Source organism: Daldinia loculata (assembly GCF_022478755.1).
Source record: "Daldinia loculata strain CBS 113971 unplaced genomic scaffold F4817scaffold_10, whole genome shotgun sequence".
Classification (NCBI taxonomy): Eukaryota; Fungi; Ascomycota; class Sordariomycetes; order Xylariales; family Hypoxylaceae; genus Daldinia; species Daldinia loculata.
The window spans coordinates 225,772-243,371 of NW_026054864.1; the positions used below are offsets into that span (position 1 = coordinate 225,772).

At 46.6% G+C, this 17,600-nt stretch overlaps 6 protein-coding genes across 6 annotated transcripts; 5 read left to right on the plus strand and 1 right to left on the minus strand.

Annotated features, from left to right (window-relative positions):
• Positions 1-3,063: 3,063 nt before the first annotated feature.
• On the plus strand, positions 3,064-5,128 carry F4817DRAFT_13661 (glycosyltransferase family 34 protein). The gene is made up of 4 exons (XM_049297824.1): positions 3,064-3,654; positions 3,706-3,994; positions 4,044-4,702; positions 4,856-5,128. The coding sequence occupies exons 1-4, from the start codon at positions 3,231-3,233 to the stop codon at positions 4,858-4,860; spliced, it is 1,377 nt and encodes a 458-aa protein (XP_049161447.1). The 5' UTR covers positions 3,064-3,230; the 3' UTR covers positions 4,861-5,128.
• Positions 5,129-5,853: 725 nt separating this feature from the next.
• F4817DRAFT_313440 (uncharacterized protein) lies at positions 5,854-6,799 on the plus strand (the record flags this gene model as incomplete). Its single annotated transcript, XM_049300251.1, has 3 exons — positions 5,854-6,332; positions 6,503-6,722; positions 6,779-6,799. The coding sequence occupies 3 exons, from the start codon at positions 5,854-5,856 to the stop codon at positions 6,797-6,799; spliced, it is 720 nt and encodes a 239-aa protein (XP_049161448.1).
• A 1,910-nt stretch (positions 6,800-8,709) lies between these two features.
• On the plus strand, positions 8,710-10,195 carry F4817DRAFT_13692 (glycoside hydrolase family 16 protein). Its single transcript, XM_049297827.1, has 2 exons — positions 8,710-9,426; positions 9,509-10,195. Exons 1-2 carry the CDS (start codon positions 9,070-9,072, stop codon positions 10,124-10,126), a joined length of 975 nt encoding a protein of 324 aa, XP_049161449.1. The 5' UTR covers positions 8,710-9,069; the 3' UTR covers positions 10,127-10,195.
• Positions 10,196-11,481: 1,286 nt separating this feature from the next.
• Positions 11,482-13,235, plus strand: F4817DRAFT_13696 (uncharacterized protein). The gene has a single exon (XM_049297828.1). The coding sequence runs from the start codon at positions 11,793-11,795 to the stop codon at positions 12,942-12,944; it is 1,152 nt and encodes a 383-aa protein (XP_049161450.1). The 5' UTR covers positions 11,482-11,792; the 3' UTR covers positions 12,945-13,235.
• Positions 13,236-14,689: 1,454 nt separating this feature from the next.
• On the plus strand, positions 14,690-16,293 carry F4817DRAFT_329886 (uncharacterized protein). The gene has a single exon (XM_049302313.1). It carries the CDS (start codon positions 15,111-15,113, stop codon positions 15,636-15,638), a length of 528 nt encoding a protein of 175 aa, XP_049161451.1. The 5' UTR covers positions 14,690-15,110; the 3' UTR covers positions 15,639-16,293.
• Positions 16,294-16,962: 669 nt separating this feature from the next.
• F4817DRAFT_329889 (uncharacterized protein) lies at positions 16,963-17,586 on the minus strand. The gene has a single exon (XM_049302314.1). The coding sequence runs from the start codon at positions 17,444-17,446 to the stop codon at positions 17,135-17,137; it is 312 nt and encodes a 103-aa protein (XP_049161452.1). The 5' UTR covers positions 17,447-17,586; the 3' UTR covers positions 16,963-17,134.
• Between the last annotated feature and the right edge of the window lie 14 nt (positions 17,587-17,600).

The following is a 17,600-nucleotide window of genomic DNA, read 5'->3' on the forward strand; positions in this document are numbered from 1 at the left end:
AGTAGGTATAACGATGTTTTGTTTAGATCCCGATTACAACTGTGGGGACATATAGGAAACTATCAAGGGCTGGGAAACGACTTAAAGAGCTGAAGGATGGTACATGTACTGTAGCAGTACTATGTACTACGGAATACGGAATATAGACGGGAGTCAATGCTTGCTGCCAGATAGCCCCACATAAGGCGGCTAACACTCCTAGGTAATTGCTGATGAAGGGGTGGCTGGGAGGTTTTTCTTTCCTTCGCCGCTTCCCACTTCTTGTCGCATAATAATTTTAATTTAAAAAGTTGGATGGAGGCCTTCAGCTGTTCCAGGGCGGGGATTCGGCGATAATCCTATCACGTGGGTTGCACCTGAATGCCGTCCTACCACTGGCTATTATCAACCCAATTGTAACCGTTTATCAACAAATCGATCTTGACATTAATATGGACTGCCACGTCAATACATATGCTGCAGGTTGGCCACTCTCTTCCGCCCACACAATGCTAAAGCATAAGAAAGCATAAGCATATTTACCTGCCTACCTACATACAGCTGCAGCCGCTTCTACGAGCTAGACAGTCCGTTAGCCGAGCAGCTGATTTAGGTACCTACTAGGTATCTATTCAATAAGTCCTCTTGATTCGACTATATAAATGTGTAGCACCCGATTATCAGTGGTGTATCCCGAGGAAATTCGTCTACTCATACTCAAGATGCCACATGTGTTTATACTAGTGACACGAAGGCTGTGTCATTGACATTCGATTTTATTGTTTCTACTCGGTATGTTTCAATCGGGCTGTACAGCTGAGACTTAGACATACAGAGGTACACTACGTGTCTTGGAAGCCTGATCATCACCGTCACCAGTATTGACGGCCACCGTGGCAAGCGGCGATATTCATGTGTGTCTTGACAGTGCTTAGAGGTAAACACCTAAGACAGCTCGGTATCAGCCAGCTGTACCGCCGTCTTCAAATAGTAACCGTCGACGTGTATTCATCTGCTAGAGGTGAGCATGGAGCCCTATTCTCAAAGTACTTGTAGAATGCACACTATTGGTAGAAAGGAGAGCCGACAAGCACGCGGGGCCGTACCTAATCCAAGCGTGACGTTTTTATAGTTGTTCCACGAATAACCTATACTTAACTCAACCGAATCCAACTCATCATTAAACTAAGAGGCTTACTAAAAAGTTATTATGGGGGATAGTATGTTTCTAGCCTCTAGCACATCGCAACACATACAAAAATAGCTAGCTATACGCACTTGTTATATCATAGCTACTCAATAGCTATTCGATTTAATCGCTAATCACTGTGAATGTTAACCGGTCTACCGCAGTGAGAGGAAGGGTTTTCATCTCTCAGATAGAGTGAGTGTATCGGCTATCATAAATGTACTTACCAACGTAAGAGTTCAACGAAGTCTTACTCAATACGAATGTCAGCTCCCAAGAATACTCTCACTTACGTGGCTTCGTCTATCACGCAGAAAAGTCATTGGATTAAAATCTTACAATGAGCAGTATCTCGTTTACTTAGTCAATAGGCCGGTGAGCTTACTAACCTAGTGGAAGCAGCATTAGAGCAGAATCAATTGATTTGACTCCATACATATCGACCTTGGCAGTCTTGAGCGATAGGTAAAGCAGCCAATCAAAACCATATAATAAATACCCTATTATGCTCGTGTGAAATTCGGGTAGACTCATAGGTACTAGGTAACATTTCTATATACGACTCTCGTAAATATAAAAGGTCTAGAATGAACGACGATGCCTTTTTTTGGCTAGATGACTCTCCAAATGTGAATCTATTATGCAGTAGGCTACTTCGTACCTATACGTATCTCATAGAGAATTAGCTTGATTCGTCGGATAATGTTTCTGTCTTCAAGTTTAGGACTTTTAAACATGAGAACGAAGATTCAGCTACTGTAGGTACCACCTTAATCTGAATTACCCTTTAGACCCTGAAAATCTTAAAACAGCACAGTTCATCTCGCCAGGGTAAAACTACCATGGGTTACTAGGACCCTTAATCAAGCAAGATACAACAGACACAAGAAAGCCAAAAGCTCCAAATTGAATCTGAGGCACGTCATCTTGTATCACAATTGCACCGAAGAACTGGCATTAGGTGCATCCCGAAGACCTATCCGTCTTTCTGCTGTACGGATGAGGCAAAACGAAGGGTTTAATTGGACGGGTTTCCATGCGCAGTGTCCCAAGTTGTATGCATGCACACTATTTAGCGAGTTAAATCTACATATTCAACAACATACATGTATCAAAAAGGGACTAACATTAGAATGTGGCGTACTTCTTTGCATTCTATCTAACATGACAGTTATGGGGAATGTCAGCATTGTTTAGTAGGTACCTAAATAAGGGCGACTGACCTCTTTGGCAGCCTTTAAAATATAAAATGAAAAACCAACAGCGGCTCGTGGGGGTCCACCCGTCCCACACTACAAATTTCATGTACGTACTGCTTGGCTATCTGGCTACCTATCTAAGCAATCTGGCAATGTCGCGCAGGATGGAGAGGCAAAGGAGGAAAGGACAATCGGGAAGGAAGAAAAAAAAGATTAGTTTATCAAAGACTAGTTACCAGATACGGTTACTGCATTTTATCTATAATCCCTGCACCATAGAAGAAGGAACTATGGAACGACAACATTGAACACCGTTGTTTTCTTAAATTTGTCGATTGTATTGTCGGGTCGATCTACTTCGTACTTTTTTTGCCAGATAGGCAAATTCTCCTCCGATAGAGACCCAATCGCAATCGGGACAAGGCCAATTGTCCTGTCGCCGTGTTGTTATCCCTGAGACACTCCTGTCACCTTTATTATCCGCATCCTTGAATGTGGCTTCAGCCACCTTAGACTTTCTATCTAACATATACCTGCTTTTGCCTGTCGACAGCCTCTCAACTTGAGGACTGCGACGGAAGGAATAGTGAATCTGGCTCCCGTCGACTCCGATAACGAAGTTTCTTCCTCGTCTTTCAGCGACCGCCCCGCGATCGCCCACCGTCGGACACAATCTTCCGTAAGGAGCGACTCGGTCTCCGCGCTTGGTAATAATCGCGTTCCCCCTCTACGTCTGGGCCAACAGGCCCAGTATTTGCAACCAACGCTAAGTTCGATACCTGGTATGTTGACGACATGCGCCTCTCATCGATTCAAACAGCCCTATTGACGCGAGTTACGTTCCAGGCACACCCAACCTTCCGATGTCCTTGAGCAGGAGTCCCTCTCCTGTCCCCGGAGGAGGATGGTCTTCTCCGGGCCTAAATATCAACACCAGTGGCCGATCCAGCCCGGCGAAGGCATCATTCTCGGGGCCCAACGGCGGTGGCGTAACGTGGGAGTCTGCGAGGCTTAAGACCCAAGGTGTTACCAGTTATCCATCCTTCTCAACACACAACCAGGGCTTCTTCACCCGACATATGCGACGCATCTCGAGTAGCCTACCATCCTTTAACACGGCAACGGATGACAGATATGCAGAGAAAGAGAAGCTTGGACGGGGCAGGTGGAAGGTTCCCCTCCTTGGTAGGATAAAAGCCACGATTACACGAATGAGTAGGAAATGGAAGATACGTGCGGCTATAGCGTTACTCCTGCTCGCGTGCTATATACTATTCTATATCACTCGTAAGTCTTAGCCGTAGATTTTACCCGTGCAGGTAACTAACCGCGCTTCAGCCCTGTGGTACTACTGGAGAAGAACAGGCTGGTTAGGAGGCGGGGAGAAGTTTGTCATCATACTTGCCGCAAATGTTGGCGGTGGCGTGATGGAATGGAAAGGAGCGCGGGAGTGGGCTATCGAAAGGGATAGTGTGAGGAACAAACGAAAGTACGTCGCGAGATGGGGTTACGACCTCGAAATTGTCGACATGAGCACCAAAAAACGGTACGCGCATGAATGGCGAGAAAGTTGGGAGAAGGTGGACAGTATCAGGAACAGTTTTAGGAAATATCCAAAAGCCGAATGGTAAGCAACCGATTGCGCTATGAAGTTCTGTTACGCTAACGTGTCGGAGGATTTGGTGGTTGGACCTGAATACGTTCGTCATGGAGCCCTCCTATTCGCTTCAGCATCACATTTTCAACAATCTGGAAAAGCACATCTATCGGGACATAAACGAGTTTAATCCTCTCAATATCTCCCATCCCCTTCAAGCCAACTATCTGGATCCGGAGTCATTAAGCCCAGTAGGAGACGGAAGCGTTGACTCTGTAAACCTCATACTCTCTCAGGACTGTTCGGGATTTAATCTAGGCTCCTTCTTCATCAGACGAAGCGAGTGGACCGACCGTTTACTGGATATATGGTGGGACCCGGTAGCATACGAGCAAAAGCACATGGAGTGGGAACATAAAGAACAGGACGCGTTGGAGCAATTATACACAAATCAACCTTGGATTCGAACTCATACAGCCTTCCTTCCACAGCGAAAGATCAACAGCTTCCCGACTGGCGCGTGCTCCGACAACGGAAACGACTCCCGCATCCATTATAAGCAGGAAGATCGAGATTTTGTTGTTAACATGGCAGGCTGTGAATGGGGTCGCGACTGCTGGGGAGAAATGTATAACTTCCGCGAGCTCAGCTACTATCTAAACCGCAATCCTTGGGAGAGGTTTAAAGAAGACCTCGTTGCTGTAATTTGGGAGAAAATAACGGGCCAGAAAGTCAAGTGTGCGTATAATCTATTCTATCTTCTACTTCCCCTTTACCTTGGCTACGTCAGCGTACCACTTACCTTTTTTAACCTTTCCCTTCTCAAACTCAATTCATACCCGATAGCCTTACATACATGTAGCCAACGTTTACTAATTATCGGCATTACAGTATAGGATAACTACCTTCTGGACCCGGTATTGCCCTGATTCCAACGTGGTTCCTGGTTTGGACCGCTGGATCGCGTAATTTTATAATTCTCTTCCTTTGAATATTATATTATTTGTCCCCCGCCTACGACATATTAACGCCTCCCTATTCGTGGCGCAAGTCAATGGCTTTGCTTGTTGCGCAATATACCCATCTTGCGTTGCAACTGGAAGGGCATGCTTAAGTCTTCGGGGTTTACCTAGTTGGCTGTCATGTCTATCCTCAACTTCTTTTAATCATGGACGTGGGCCATTAGGAGAAATGGTTCAGCCAGCCTTTTTAAAGGGATGAGACGATGAGACGACTTGGAGTAAGACAGCTGGGGCTCATGTGCATCTGTATTGCTATGTAATGTATGTCATCCTTTGACGTTATATGAAAGGATTCAATGATATTGGATATTTAAGTTGCAATTTGGTTCCCTTGAGATATGTGCTTGCCGATAGAAGATATGTTTTCATGAGTGATTCATGCCACGATACTCTAACCCCAATATCACACTTCAAGTCAGATGGTACCTAGGTAATAAGGACAAAAGATCCAGATGAGTCAAGCAATATGATGTAACGGCCATTAATGATAATACCAAGCTTACCTCCTGAGGTACTACATGAGGTAAATACATGTATATCGAAAGAGAAAGAAAGTTTGCTGCACAGGAAAGAACGGATATTTACAAAACACAATAGCAATTGGCGCTTTCCTAAATGACTTTTTAGCAGAAATCACATCCGTGCATGTCACATTAACTAACTCCTTAGGTACCTACCTAAAGCACCTGCCTACCTTTAGGTAGGTGCCGATTTCCTCCGTTCCGTCTTCTTAAACTCTCTATTGTTATCCTCAAAATCGTCTCGTCTTCCCTACCGGCGATCCCATAATCAACTATTATTCTTCTACATCACCCATCCCATACCATATCACCATATCCATATCTAATATTCCAAAGCATAGCCAAGATGCCGGCCTGGGGCAAAGGTCTCATGCAGTCCGACGATGACTACGATATCGCCAACGACCTCAGCGACATGTGCGACTGTGACCTCATATACCCAACCGAGGAAGAGGGCAGATCCGGCACGATCAAAAAGCTGAACGACGGCCTGCTCTCCCAGAAGTTTGAAAAGATTCTCTCCAGCGACTTCAAGCCAACTACTAGCCACCACAAGCGAGAGCGCATAGCTATCATCTTAGGGATGCTAGCCATGGAGCTCGGTGTGATCATCGAAGACCGCCACTTGAGAGCGCTTCGAATCCTTCGGCCCTGGCTCCCTACGCTCGAGCAGCAGTTGCAGCTGGTCACGGCGCTCGACGAATACAAGAATGATGGGACACCTTGGGAGACGGGTTCTAAGGGTCTCATTGACACGAGACGAGCCGAGGAACGAGGTCCGCAGAAGTACGACCTTGGTGATGAGTTCTGGTTCAGTGGCTTAGGGTAAGTGGTAGATTTTCATTCTTGCTAGGTTCCTTGGGCATTCAACAATCGTCAGTATCAGTTATCTCGCAGGGTATATCGTTGATAATACCGAAAAGGAAAAAGAAAAACCCTTAATTTCTTAGCCATCGATTATCTGATACTCGGCGATATATGAAAATGTGAGCTAGGCAGGAGATTACTGACCATACCTTCATCGACAGATTCTCTTCAGATGAGGCTCCCTCATCAGAGATGGTCAGCAAAGTCTGCATGAATTGCGGGGACAGAGATGTCGACCTTCACTGTGGTCGTTGCAAGATGGTTCGTTACTGTGATAAAAATTGCCAGCGAGTTGACTGGCCAACTCACAAGAAAGTTTGCGAGGCCCGTGACAGTATTCGCAAATGCGTGAGTTATAATATCCCCCCTTAAGTCATCTGGACCAAAACTGACAACATGGGTAGCCTGTCCCTGATCTCAAGTAAGATCTAGAGATCGATTAAAAGTCTTCCTTTTGTCAATCGATGCGTTTGATTACAGTTCCGTTCGAGGCGATGTTTGATAGTTTAGTCACCTTACTACTGATTCGATAGCCCACGCCTTTTCATTGAGATTGAGATCTCGGGAACGTCGTGAAACGCGAGACATACCTTGCAGGATCTTTACCAATGCACTAACTCCCAAGGGAGATAGCCCCGAATATAAATGAATTCAATGCGCTGTGTTACTACCATCTCGAAATAGACGTTCGTGGGATTATCTATTCATGCGTCCTAAGGAAAGCTGACGATCTACGTCCGGGATTATCCCTAGCATTCAACCTAGATTTAATCTAGCATGCGACAGGTAGGGCTATATTCTATTCAAAGGGTATCGAGGGATAAGGGATGGTTACTGATCTATAGATATCTAATTTTAGGCAATATCAAAGCTACTTAGTTGAAGTCATCTTAAGTTACTTTTAACACACCTAATTTATTTAAGCCTGTTCGAAGCGTAAAGGGCACGGGCGTGAGAAGTATAAATATTCAGAAAAAGAAAAAGCAAAACCACCTAAGTAAGGGAATAGAAAGAGTAGACCTGTTGTTATTGGCTTATATATTGGAGAGATTAAAGATAGGTAACTTCGAGCATATAACAATGCTACGATCTCAACTCAATCTAATAACGTACAGATATGGTGGTATTTTGTTTCTAGCGTTCTGTAGATCCTCCACGGCGAACTCGGAGGAGGGCCGAAATGCGTAGTAGTTGCTACCCGATTTAAATTTCGATATCCAACGGTATGCCCAGAGGAAGCAGGCCGTTTCGAGCAATTTGTTTCGCCATGTTGTTTCAGAAACGGGGTGAGGGCTAATCAGCAGCTGTGGCGCGTAAAAGTTTAGTACTATGCTGATTAATAGAAGTTGCTCATCATGTTATTTATTAGCAATGAATACATATCACTAAAAGTATAGTACATTTACATGTAGCAGACTATATGCAAGACATAAGGGGCTGGCCGCGCTGCCAAGGATGTGGCGCCTGTACATATTCCCAGGTTCGATCGGTACCATGCCAACCATTGGCTGAGGAGCTTTTAAACCTGCCCGACCTGGAAATCGTCCGCCTCCACAAAGACCGGCATACCGGGGACTAGCTGGACTTTCTAACCTAGTAGACTTTCAACCTTCTACTTGCGCCTTACTGTCGCATCCTAAGAAGCATTTTCCCCTGAGGCTCCATCCCCTACCCTAGTCCGATGTTCTACTGTCTGATAGACTACCTATCTACTGTTTCCAATACAGCAAATTCGGTGGCATATCCTCCAACCAGCACCATTCTAACTCTCCGGTCTAAAGATGTGAGCCCGGGTTCCCATGCTAGCTTCATATGTCCGCGTCTCTAGGGAAGCCCGTTTCGCCAATTGACTGGTGGACGGCCTAGATCCTATCACTCCGGTTGGTATTAAGTAATGCGACCCTGTTCGAGGATGTGCGAATGTTCGAGCCATCTTACACTTACACACCAGGCCTGCGCGGGTTGAACATGGCATATCAGGTAGTTGGCCGGGATCTTCCTTGGATTCCTTGGATTCCTTAGATTCCTTAGATTCCTTAGGAAGGTTGTAAAGGCTTTGATCGTGCCTGCTTAATTTATTTATGGCCGGGGGGAAACATCTGGTTTATATTTTATCTTGTCTCCGACCTTCCCTCGGAACTTCTTATGTCTGTTATATTCGACTGCTGCTGCCGAAGTTGTTACTCTGTGGCCAACACATTCCGGTCACGTAGATTCCATCATTCTTCAACTCGGTCAGCCGTCGTTCTTTATGCGGCTATAACCGATTGTCCAATTTTTGTCTCTCATTATATCTACATCTACCTGACTCAACCTACTTGACTGTCCGTCAAAGTAAGTGATTCTTTGTTGCAGCTACCGTACCTTTGTTCTCGACTCCACCACGTGCTTCAGCTGCTTCGGCAAACAACAACGAAATATTCACCCGCGTGATTGTTCAGTCACAACACATTCATTTTCGAATTTATAAAACTGTTGCCTTTCAGACTCGATCTTGTCTTGTTACATATTTAAATTCAAAGGCACTGGTTTGCAACACCGACCTCGATTCTCTCACTATACTATCGTAACCTTGCCCGGCGCAAGTTTTTTTTTCTTTTTTTCCCACGCATCCATTCCTTACGATTTACTCACCACGCATATCTTGGACCTACTTTCACATTCCTTCTCACACGAATTATACCGTGTCAACAAGATGTTATTCACAAATCAAATTTCGCGCCTTGGTGGCGCCCTAGCCCTCGGAGCTGCAGCTACTCAAGCTGCCTACACAATCCAAGACTCGTACGATCAAACAAACTTTTTCGAGGGTTTCGAGTTCTTCAGTCTCCCTGATCCGACAAACGGGTTTGTCAGGTATCAGACAGCGATTGAGGCAAATGCCCAGTCGCTTGCCGGCTTAGCCAACGATGCCGTTTACCTAGGTGTCGACCACACCACCATGAATCCGATCGGTGGTCGTGGATCCGTCAGAGTCAACTCTAAGAAGACTTATAGTAACGGTCTTATTATTGCTGATATCGCTCATCAGCCAGCTTCCCAGTGTGGAACTGTAAGTATTCCTCCCTTCCCAACACACAGTAACCCGCATTCAATCCCAAAAGAAACATAGTAACTAATCTTTATATTCACAGTGGCCAGCGTTCTGGACCGTAGGCCAAGACTGGCCGTTTAACGGGGAGATTGATATCATTGAAGGGGTGAACCTCGACACGAACAGCACTTACACTCTCCACACTGGTCCTGGATGTACATTCTCGCAGGGCGATTGCAATGCTCCAGGAACCGGAAACCTCGGCTGCGGAATTTCGAGTCAAGACACGCAAACCTTCGCAGACGGCTTCAACGAGATCGGCGGTGGTATCTTTGCCGTAGAGTGGACTTCGTTAGCCATTAACATATTCTTCTTCCCGCGAAACGGCGACATCCCTCAAGATATCGCAGCGGGACAACCTGATCCTAGTACCTGGGGTAGTCCTCAGACTTCGTTCTCGGGAGAGGGCTGCGATATCCCGAGCCACTTCAAGGAGCACCAGATCGTCTTCGACACAACGCTGTGCGGCGACTGGGCTGGAAAGGTATTCGGCAGCGACCCTGTCTGCGCTTCGAAGGCTTCTTCGTGCCAGGACTACGTGTCACAGAACCCGGAGGCGTTCAAGGATTCGTACTGGTTAATCAACTCAGTCAAAGTGTTCTCGGACGGTTACGCGACGAAGCGAGACGGCGCTGTCCGGAAACGATTTACAGCGTAAATGTCGCATATCACACTTAGGGGGTCAGGACAGATTTTGTCGTGATCTCTTAAGACTTTTAGGGGCGGCTTGGATTGTGGCGTCGGAAGGAGAGAGGAGGGCAGTGATACCCAGAGGTTCTAAGCACGGCGTTTTATTCATTTACTTTGCGATTTTATTCGGCAGGATACCAGGGTGCAGGGTGCAGGGGCGGGAGTAAAAGATACCCAACAGGCCGGGTATCTCGTTCCGATGGATAGCAAGGGGGCTGACATTGGGATTTTTGACTTCTCTTCTTCTACCTGTATATATTCTTCACCATTTATTCCCCCCTTCTGACGCCTAGGCGTGCGGTGGATTATGGGCATGCGCACATAGCAGATGGACTTAGCGTTCAGGAATTTATGAAGCATTGACTTTTAAGATTCTTACTTAACATTTAACTCTTAAGGTTTCCCACACCCCTGAAATGTGAACGGCGCGAGTAAGTTATTGTAGAGTGATTAGATGGTGAGGTAAGCTGTGTGTGTGTGACGTACAGTTAGGGGTACGAAAAGGAGGATATCTATCGAGTTAGTTAGGCTTTAAACCTAAAATCTTGGTACTGTAGTACGGAGCTTAAGTTAGGATACGAATAATAGTAAATATAACTCTCTAGTGCTACTTCCTAGCTTAATTATTTCAACAGGAGAGTAAGCTCTCAAAGGTCACAAAGGCTGAAGTTCGTAAGTTCTCTTATGTCTTTACAATAATACGTCAACGTGAAACGCATGTTTAAAAACTTGGCGTCTGTAGAATCCGCATGCCTCTTCACTATTTATAGAAGAGCGTATCGTTATATGGTTGAGAATCCCATTTACCCATTGCAAATCCCTGTTTCTAGATCTATAGTATATACGTTGCCGTTATATCAATACTTCGTTGCCTCTTAAATCCTAGCTCTAAATCATTCTTATGAACTCCATTCCCTCCCATGCCGTAGTCTAGACCCATAATGAAAACTTGGATACAAAAGAAAAGAAGATGATTGTTATCCATAGAAACCGTATCTTCTCTTCGAGACATGAGTTCATATCGTTATGTTGCTTCACATCTGCCATGCGCTTTCCAGAAGCGCCTGTATCAAGACATATCCCAGCACTGATGTAACGCGTTTCGGACTCCCCGATTGGCAAAATGTTTTGGTTGTTCGTTAATGAAGACAATGATGGAATGGGACCTCGTGGTTCAAGGTCCCGAAAGGATAAAGGTAAAGTGATTGGATGACTTCTGATGGCGACAAAGAAGTATGAGCTCTGATTGTCCTTCTATATCCTGTCTCGGGTCGAATGCGAGAGTATCGCCGGCGGAATCAGCTCAGTGAGGATAGCCCGCCTACATCAGATATTGGGAGCTGCATCATGTAAAACCTGCATGAGCATACCAAAGGGCTATGGGAACGTATGCTTCGGGAGCTTGCATCCAACAATGCGGCGACATCTAAATGGCGGTGGGAGGTGTCTAAGATCACCTTTCGTCTTGTCCGAGAATAGATTCAGCTAGGATAAAGTATTCTCCTGTGAGAGATGGATAGAATATCCCCGCGATCTCCAGATGTAGACGATTATAAAAAGAAGTGGTGCGTATATCTTCTCAGATGTGCAACTGAATTCATCTCGCATTCTTTTACTTCTTAGTGATGTGAGTGATGTGCTTCTTCCATTATCCAGCTCCCAAGCCCAGGAATAAGAAGGCAAAGAAGCAAGCGAGTTTGAGGAGGGCAGTCGGCGGTAACGTGGTCCACGATATTCCGTACGAAGCAGCGGACGACGCACTCTATCAGGAACCTGCGGGAATAGGAACTGCGGCGGCGATGTATCATCCGAACTTCAATTACTTCCCATACGGCATGGAGCAGTATTTTAAAGACGAACCCTACTACGTAACGCGTGGCTCGTGGGCCTCGCATGGAGAGGCGCTGAACGGCAGTCTGGGCGCGGCGAAGGAGATCGGGGAGAAGATAGAGCAGCTGAAGGGCGTCGTCTCCGGCGGAGTCGCGGTGGCCCGAGCCTTGGCCGGAAGCACCCAAGGCGCTCTCGAGGGGGCCCGTGATGATATTAACAACACCCACGCAGCGGTCCAGGGCGTGAATAACGCGCTTAGACAGACCCATGATGCGATCAACAAGCACTACAGCGAGCACAGCACCAAGCAAGACAGATGTGCCGCCGAGATCAGCAAAGTTCGAACGATGTTAGAGGAGGACGCGAAAAATAAAGAACAGGCGCGTCAGCGACAGCAAAACATGCAGGAGGCGTGGAACTACTACCAATGGTTTCGACAGGCGGAACAGGAGGCTGAACAGAAATCGTCGTCTAAGAGCAGTAGCAATCCTCATCAGACCCGACAGCCAAGCAGAAGAAACAACAATACGAAAACATCATATGAACGACAGGCACCCCTCGACGACCCGTACGCGTCTGAGGGACAGGGACGCGCGCCTCCCGACCAGCGGAAACTCAAGCGGTCAGTTTTGGAATGTCTGGACCAGATTCTCGGTGAGGCGGGCTCGCACGCTGACCGCCCCGAGCGAAGCCCCCAGAACCACACTCACTTCCATGCCTACGCCCCGACATCTCCACCGCCGTGGGGGGGTGCCCAGCACTATGCAGACTTAGACCCCCGCGGCGGCTGGCAACAATTTCAGGCTTCCCCTTTTCCGGCCCGAGACGATGCTTATCACAACAACGACGGCAGCAGTACTCGCGGTGGCCCGGGGAAGAGAAATGCTGCTAGATACCAGTGCCATCCGGTTATACACAACGGGGTGTGGGACGGTCGTGGCCCTAATTATTACTAGGAGGTACTTAACCTAACCTAACCTAACCTAACCTAACCCAAGATATGTCTATGGTATGTTAGGTACATATGTGGATATTAGAGCCCAACCTCTTCCCCTGATATTAGTCATTATCGAATATGAAGTCGGAATCCTCACGTGTTATCATGGGGTTGTTGATTCTAGCACCATTGCTCAGGGTCTAGGTTCTGGAACCCCCAGGTCCGTGTAAATCATGCTGAAGCCACAAGTTTGGCGGCTATGACCACTTGGTTGCCCTACCGTGATTCGAAGTAGATACGGACTCTCTCCTTTCATCTCGGGGTGGCAAGGTTAGTGGAGAGGGGCTCATTTTAGTCTTCTAATGCGCTCGATCTATGTAGTGTTGTTTGATTTAGTTAGGTGGAGTTGAAAGATGGGGTCGAGATTCGTGGCAATGGCAGATGAATGGATAAAGAGCCAAAGAGCTGAATAGAAAACCAAGATTGTATGTATGGAGGTTCTAGAAATACCGCCTAGAGATATAATTAAGCACTACGGAATACATATGGAGGACAGAAACAGAAAATAGATATCTTGGTTGGATAGGTACCTAATCGGTGATCAATGATCAATACGGAATATGCCCAAGTATGTCGCGCGCAGAATCATGCCATACAGGTTGTTTGTAATTTCGGGAAACGAAGGAATAATACGTTGATGTAGACCAATGAGAAATACTCTAAATATGATTATTCTCCTACCTGAGCGGGATTTATTATTCTTGTTTGCCAACCAACATTGGCAATGAAAAGACTTTGTAACTGCAGCATGAGTATATAGGCCGGAGGCAAACAAGATGGACGCAGAATAATCAATCGGAATTACATAGTAGGTACATATGTAAGCTGGACTCATAATAAACTCATAATACAACACTATCTTGCATATGAGGTACTTTGTACAATTTCCTATTCCTCATATGGTACCGATTGCAACACACTATGATTGGCTAGATAAACTATGTAGGAAGATCCCTAAAGGCCATTTTCGCTCTAGCGTCGATGATCTAATTCTATAAAGGGAATTGCAAGCGGCTACGCTAGGCCATCGGTTCCTGGCTAGTGCACATGGGGGAGAGCTCCAAGCTCCAATGACAGGAGACCGAGCTATGATTGTATTCCCGCTTTTTTTTTTTTTCTCTCTTGTCTTTCCTGCAGGAACAACAATGAAAAAGTAACCCTACCGAGCTACTGTAGGAACACGCTGCACGCGCTGCTTGCCAAGCTGTCCGTCTGCGTCTGTTCTGTGTTATTCTACCAGTCAGAGAGAGTTGTTCTCAAATACAATTACCTAAGTACCTAGGTAGTTTTCTTTGATCTTCCTTAATCCACTTGGTCCATGGCCTCATTGAACTACCAACTGACAAGCCGACAATATGGCCATGCGGATTACTATGTACACGCGGGTTAATGGCACGACCATGCCTGTCATGCCTGCCATGCAGCAATAGAATTGGCCCCTTTGAAGTTCTAACCCTTTGTCGCAATCAAGGCTGTTTGTCGGTTGTCCGTGTTACCCCGGCAAGCGGCAAGGGACCGTAGTCGATAGCCCCCTTGTTCCTTCCCGGAAGACGTTTGTCGATCCACATTAATCGGTAGGTAGTATGCCTTAATTTGACCTAGCTTTCTAGCCGGCCCCTTGTCTCTGAGCCTCTGAGGTATTATTGGAAGAAATTGGCGGAATTGACCTTGCCTTTGCAGCTTTGCAAAAATCTCCCCCCCCCATGTTCTAATAAAAAAGGCCATGTCGCCAGCATCCACTCCCACCGCCCATTCCCCTTCTTCTGTTCCTCCCCTTTTAAGGTCCCCTTCAAGCTTCGAGCACCGACTTCGTTTCCGTTCCTTTTTGTAACTGTGAACTAATTTGCATTTTTGCAACCCACGCTCCTTAAATATCTCATCAGTTACGCGGTCACAGTCACTCCTTCGACATCAATAAATAACGTCTTAACGAAGTACAATTACAATTCAGATCGTCACACAGGATCAGCATATCGTGATATCCACGCTCCCTTCAGATCTAGTGATTTTCAAGTAGCTATTTTAGCTTGGACAATTGGAACATTTCCGCTCCGGCGATCTCGAGGAGGATATTCTAAAAAAGATACCCAATTTTTTTTCTTCGATCAACAACAAAACATCCAAGATGCGTGCCTCATCTTTCATCGCAGTGGCTGCTAGCGTCGCGTCCGCCGTCGCAGACACCACCACCGCCATATCTTACCTGACGGCGACAGTCACCATCACCAAGTGCAGCCCTGACAACACCGCCTGCCCGCTGTACACGCCCTCTACCAGCTCTGTTCCGACAACGTCATCTTCGATCTCAACGCCTCCTGCTTATCCTACCAGCTCCATCGCGTTGAACACCACTACCAGCAGCAGCTCTTCTACCTCTACCTCCTCATCCTCTTCATCTATTATCTCTTCCACTTGGTACCCCATTTCTAACTCTACCACGCACGTTGGACCTACTGCCTACCCCAACGCTACTTCTAGCTACGTGATCCCTACTACGTACGCTACTCTGACTTCGGTGGTCTCCACAACGGCGGCTGTTGCGCCGTCGGCCTCCGCGCCCGTAATCCCCACTACCGGTGCTGCTGGCCTGGTGTCTGTCCACTCGGGTCTGCTGATGGGTGTGGTGGCTATGGGTGCTGCTCTCCTGATCTAAGCGGAAGGATAGAGATGGTCGAGGAATTGCCAGATGTGACAATTACCCTTGGCAAACCTGAGTTCTAGCTCCCGCAAGGTAGAGCGCTCAGCTCAAAATATCCGGACGATATTTTTCTTCACTTCCGTCCAATCACACTATTAATTCTCCGGGGAAGGACGTTTGGCGCATTTCGGAGGCGAATATATCGGTTTAGGAAAAATCTGGCCGGGTTTGGCCGAATACCCCCTAGGCGTGACAGCGCTTTCTCTATGTCTATAATTGCAGGTTTTGTGTTGCGAGCGAGTGAGTGAGTGCGGTGCGGTGCGGTACTTACAGGGGAGAGCATGCGGAGGAGTTGGATGGTTCTTCATGTTGCATATTCAACTAAGGCATCGTGTTGGTTATACGGAGCCGACTCGACCAATGACAAATATTTTCCGTTGCCAATGCTTTTTTGTGTTTCTTTGCTGTGAATTTTGTAATATTTTTGATATAATCCTCTCGGCTTCTTATAGATATAGTGGTCCGGGGTGAGTGGCCAAGTTCTGTACGAATTGCTGTAACTCGTATACTAAGCTATATTAGCAGTGTATTATACTACGTTAATATTGTAATTATAGTATAGCTTCCATGAGCTAGGCAATAGGTAGCTAAGGCGAACTATATTTCAAACAGTTTCAATTTTTAATACTACCGTAACTCGGAAATTGAACCAGATAGCTCGATGGTAAGGCCGATTTCGCTCGGATCTGCGCGTATAAGATAGTTGTAATAATTAACCCTAGGGGGATGTGACAGCTACCTTTCCCCACACCGGTGAAAGATTTTCCTGCGGTTGTTAACGCGTATCTTATTGATTAGGTACCTCTTTACGGGAATCTTGACCTTGTGTGCGCTCATCCCGCAACCCGGTTTGGAGGCGACAGGCTTCGGAAAGGCTCCGGAGGCCGGGCCAACATGGTCCATCTCTCCACCATGATGAAACCGGGAATCCCTGTCCAGCCACGAGGTTGGAGGGTTGGAGGGTTGGAGGGTTGGACAGACCAGGCTGAAGGGTTGGGTAGCACGGATGATGATGATGATGATGATGATGATATGAACCTCCTGTACGGAATATGTCATGCTTACCTGGTTCGAAATTGCTTTTGCTCACGTCAGGAACAGGGAAATCAGACATATTATAGTGTGATGATGTTTTGATATAGGTACCTAGGTAGGTAAGCACGGAGTTTAGTAAAAAGGGAAGAAAGGGATTATTATTAAAAACAAAAATAAAACACGCACACTCCAAGCCACTGCTTGCTTCCTTTACACATACATACATACATACATATTATTCCCTCAACATGAATAAACAAGTTGAGAAGGGTTAATATTATAGATGCCCATGCCCATCCAACCAACCAACCAACCAACCAACCCATTAAGAACTCCCCGCTCTAGATCTGTTGTTTCCTCCGTTTCCCATTCCAAAAAATATAGATATATAAACAAAAGCATAGGTTAGGTATTTGTTAACCGTGAAACGCACTGCACTCGTTCCTCTCGCATCTGTCACATAAGCTTTTTTTCGAGTCGCAGTCGTGTGGACAACCTCGATCTCGATGGTCGCACCACTTTTGCGCGAGTTCTACCACTCTTGGTCCCCGATGATGGCTCGTCCCAAGCGGTGATGGTGATATGTCCTGGACGGCAAAGGCACGGAACCATCTGTGGTCGGAGGAGGGGACCGCGTGGCTGTACGTAAGCTCTGGCTCTGGCTCTGGCTCTGGCTCTGGCATCCGGAGAACAGAGCCACGGTCGAGTCCATGACGCACGGCATCCATTGCGGCGGCTGCGGGTGGTTTTATAAGCAGATCGACTTATAAGACGAACGGGCTGTTTATTGGTTTATCGCCGCGCGGCCCTCTCTCTCTCTCTCTCTCTCTCTCTCTCTCTCTCTCTCTCTCTCTCTCTCTCTCTCTCTTTCGCTCTCTCTTT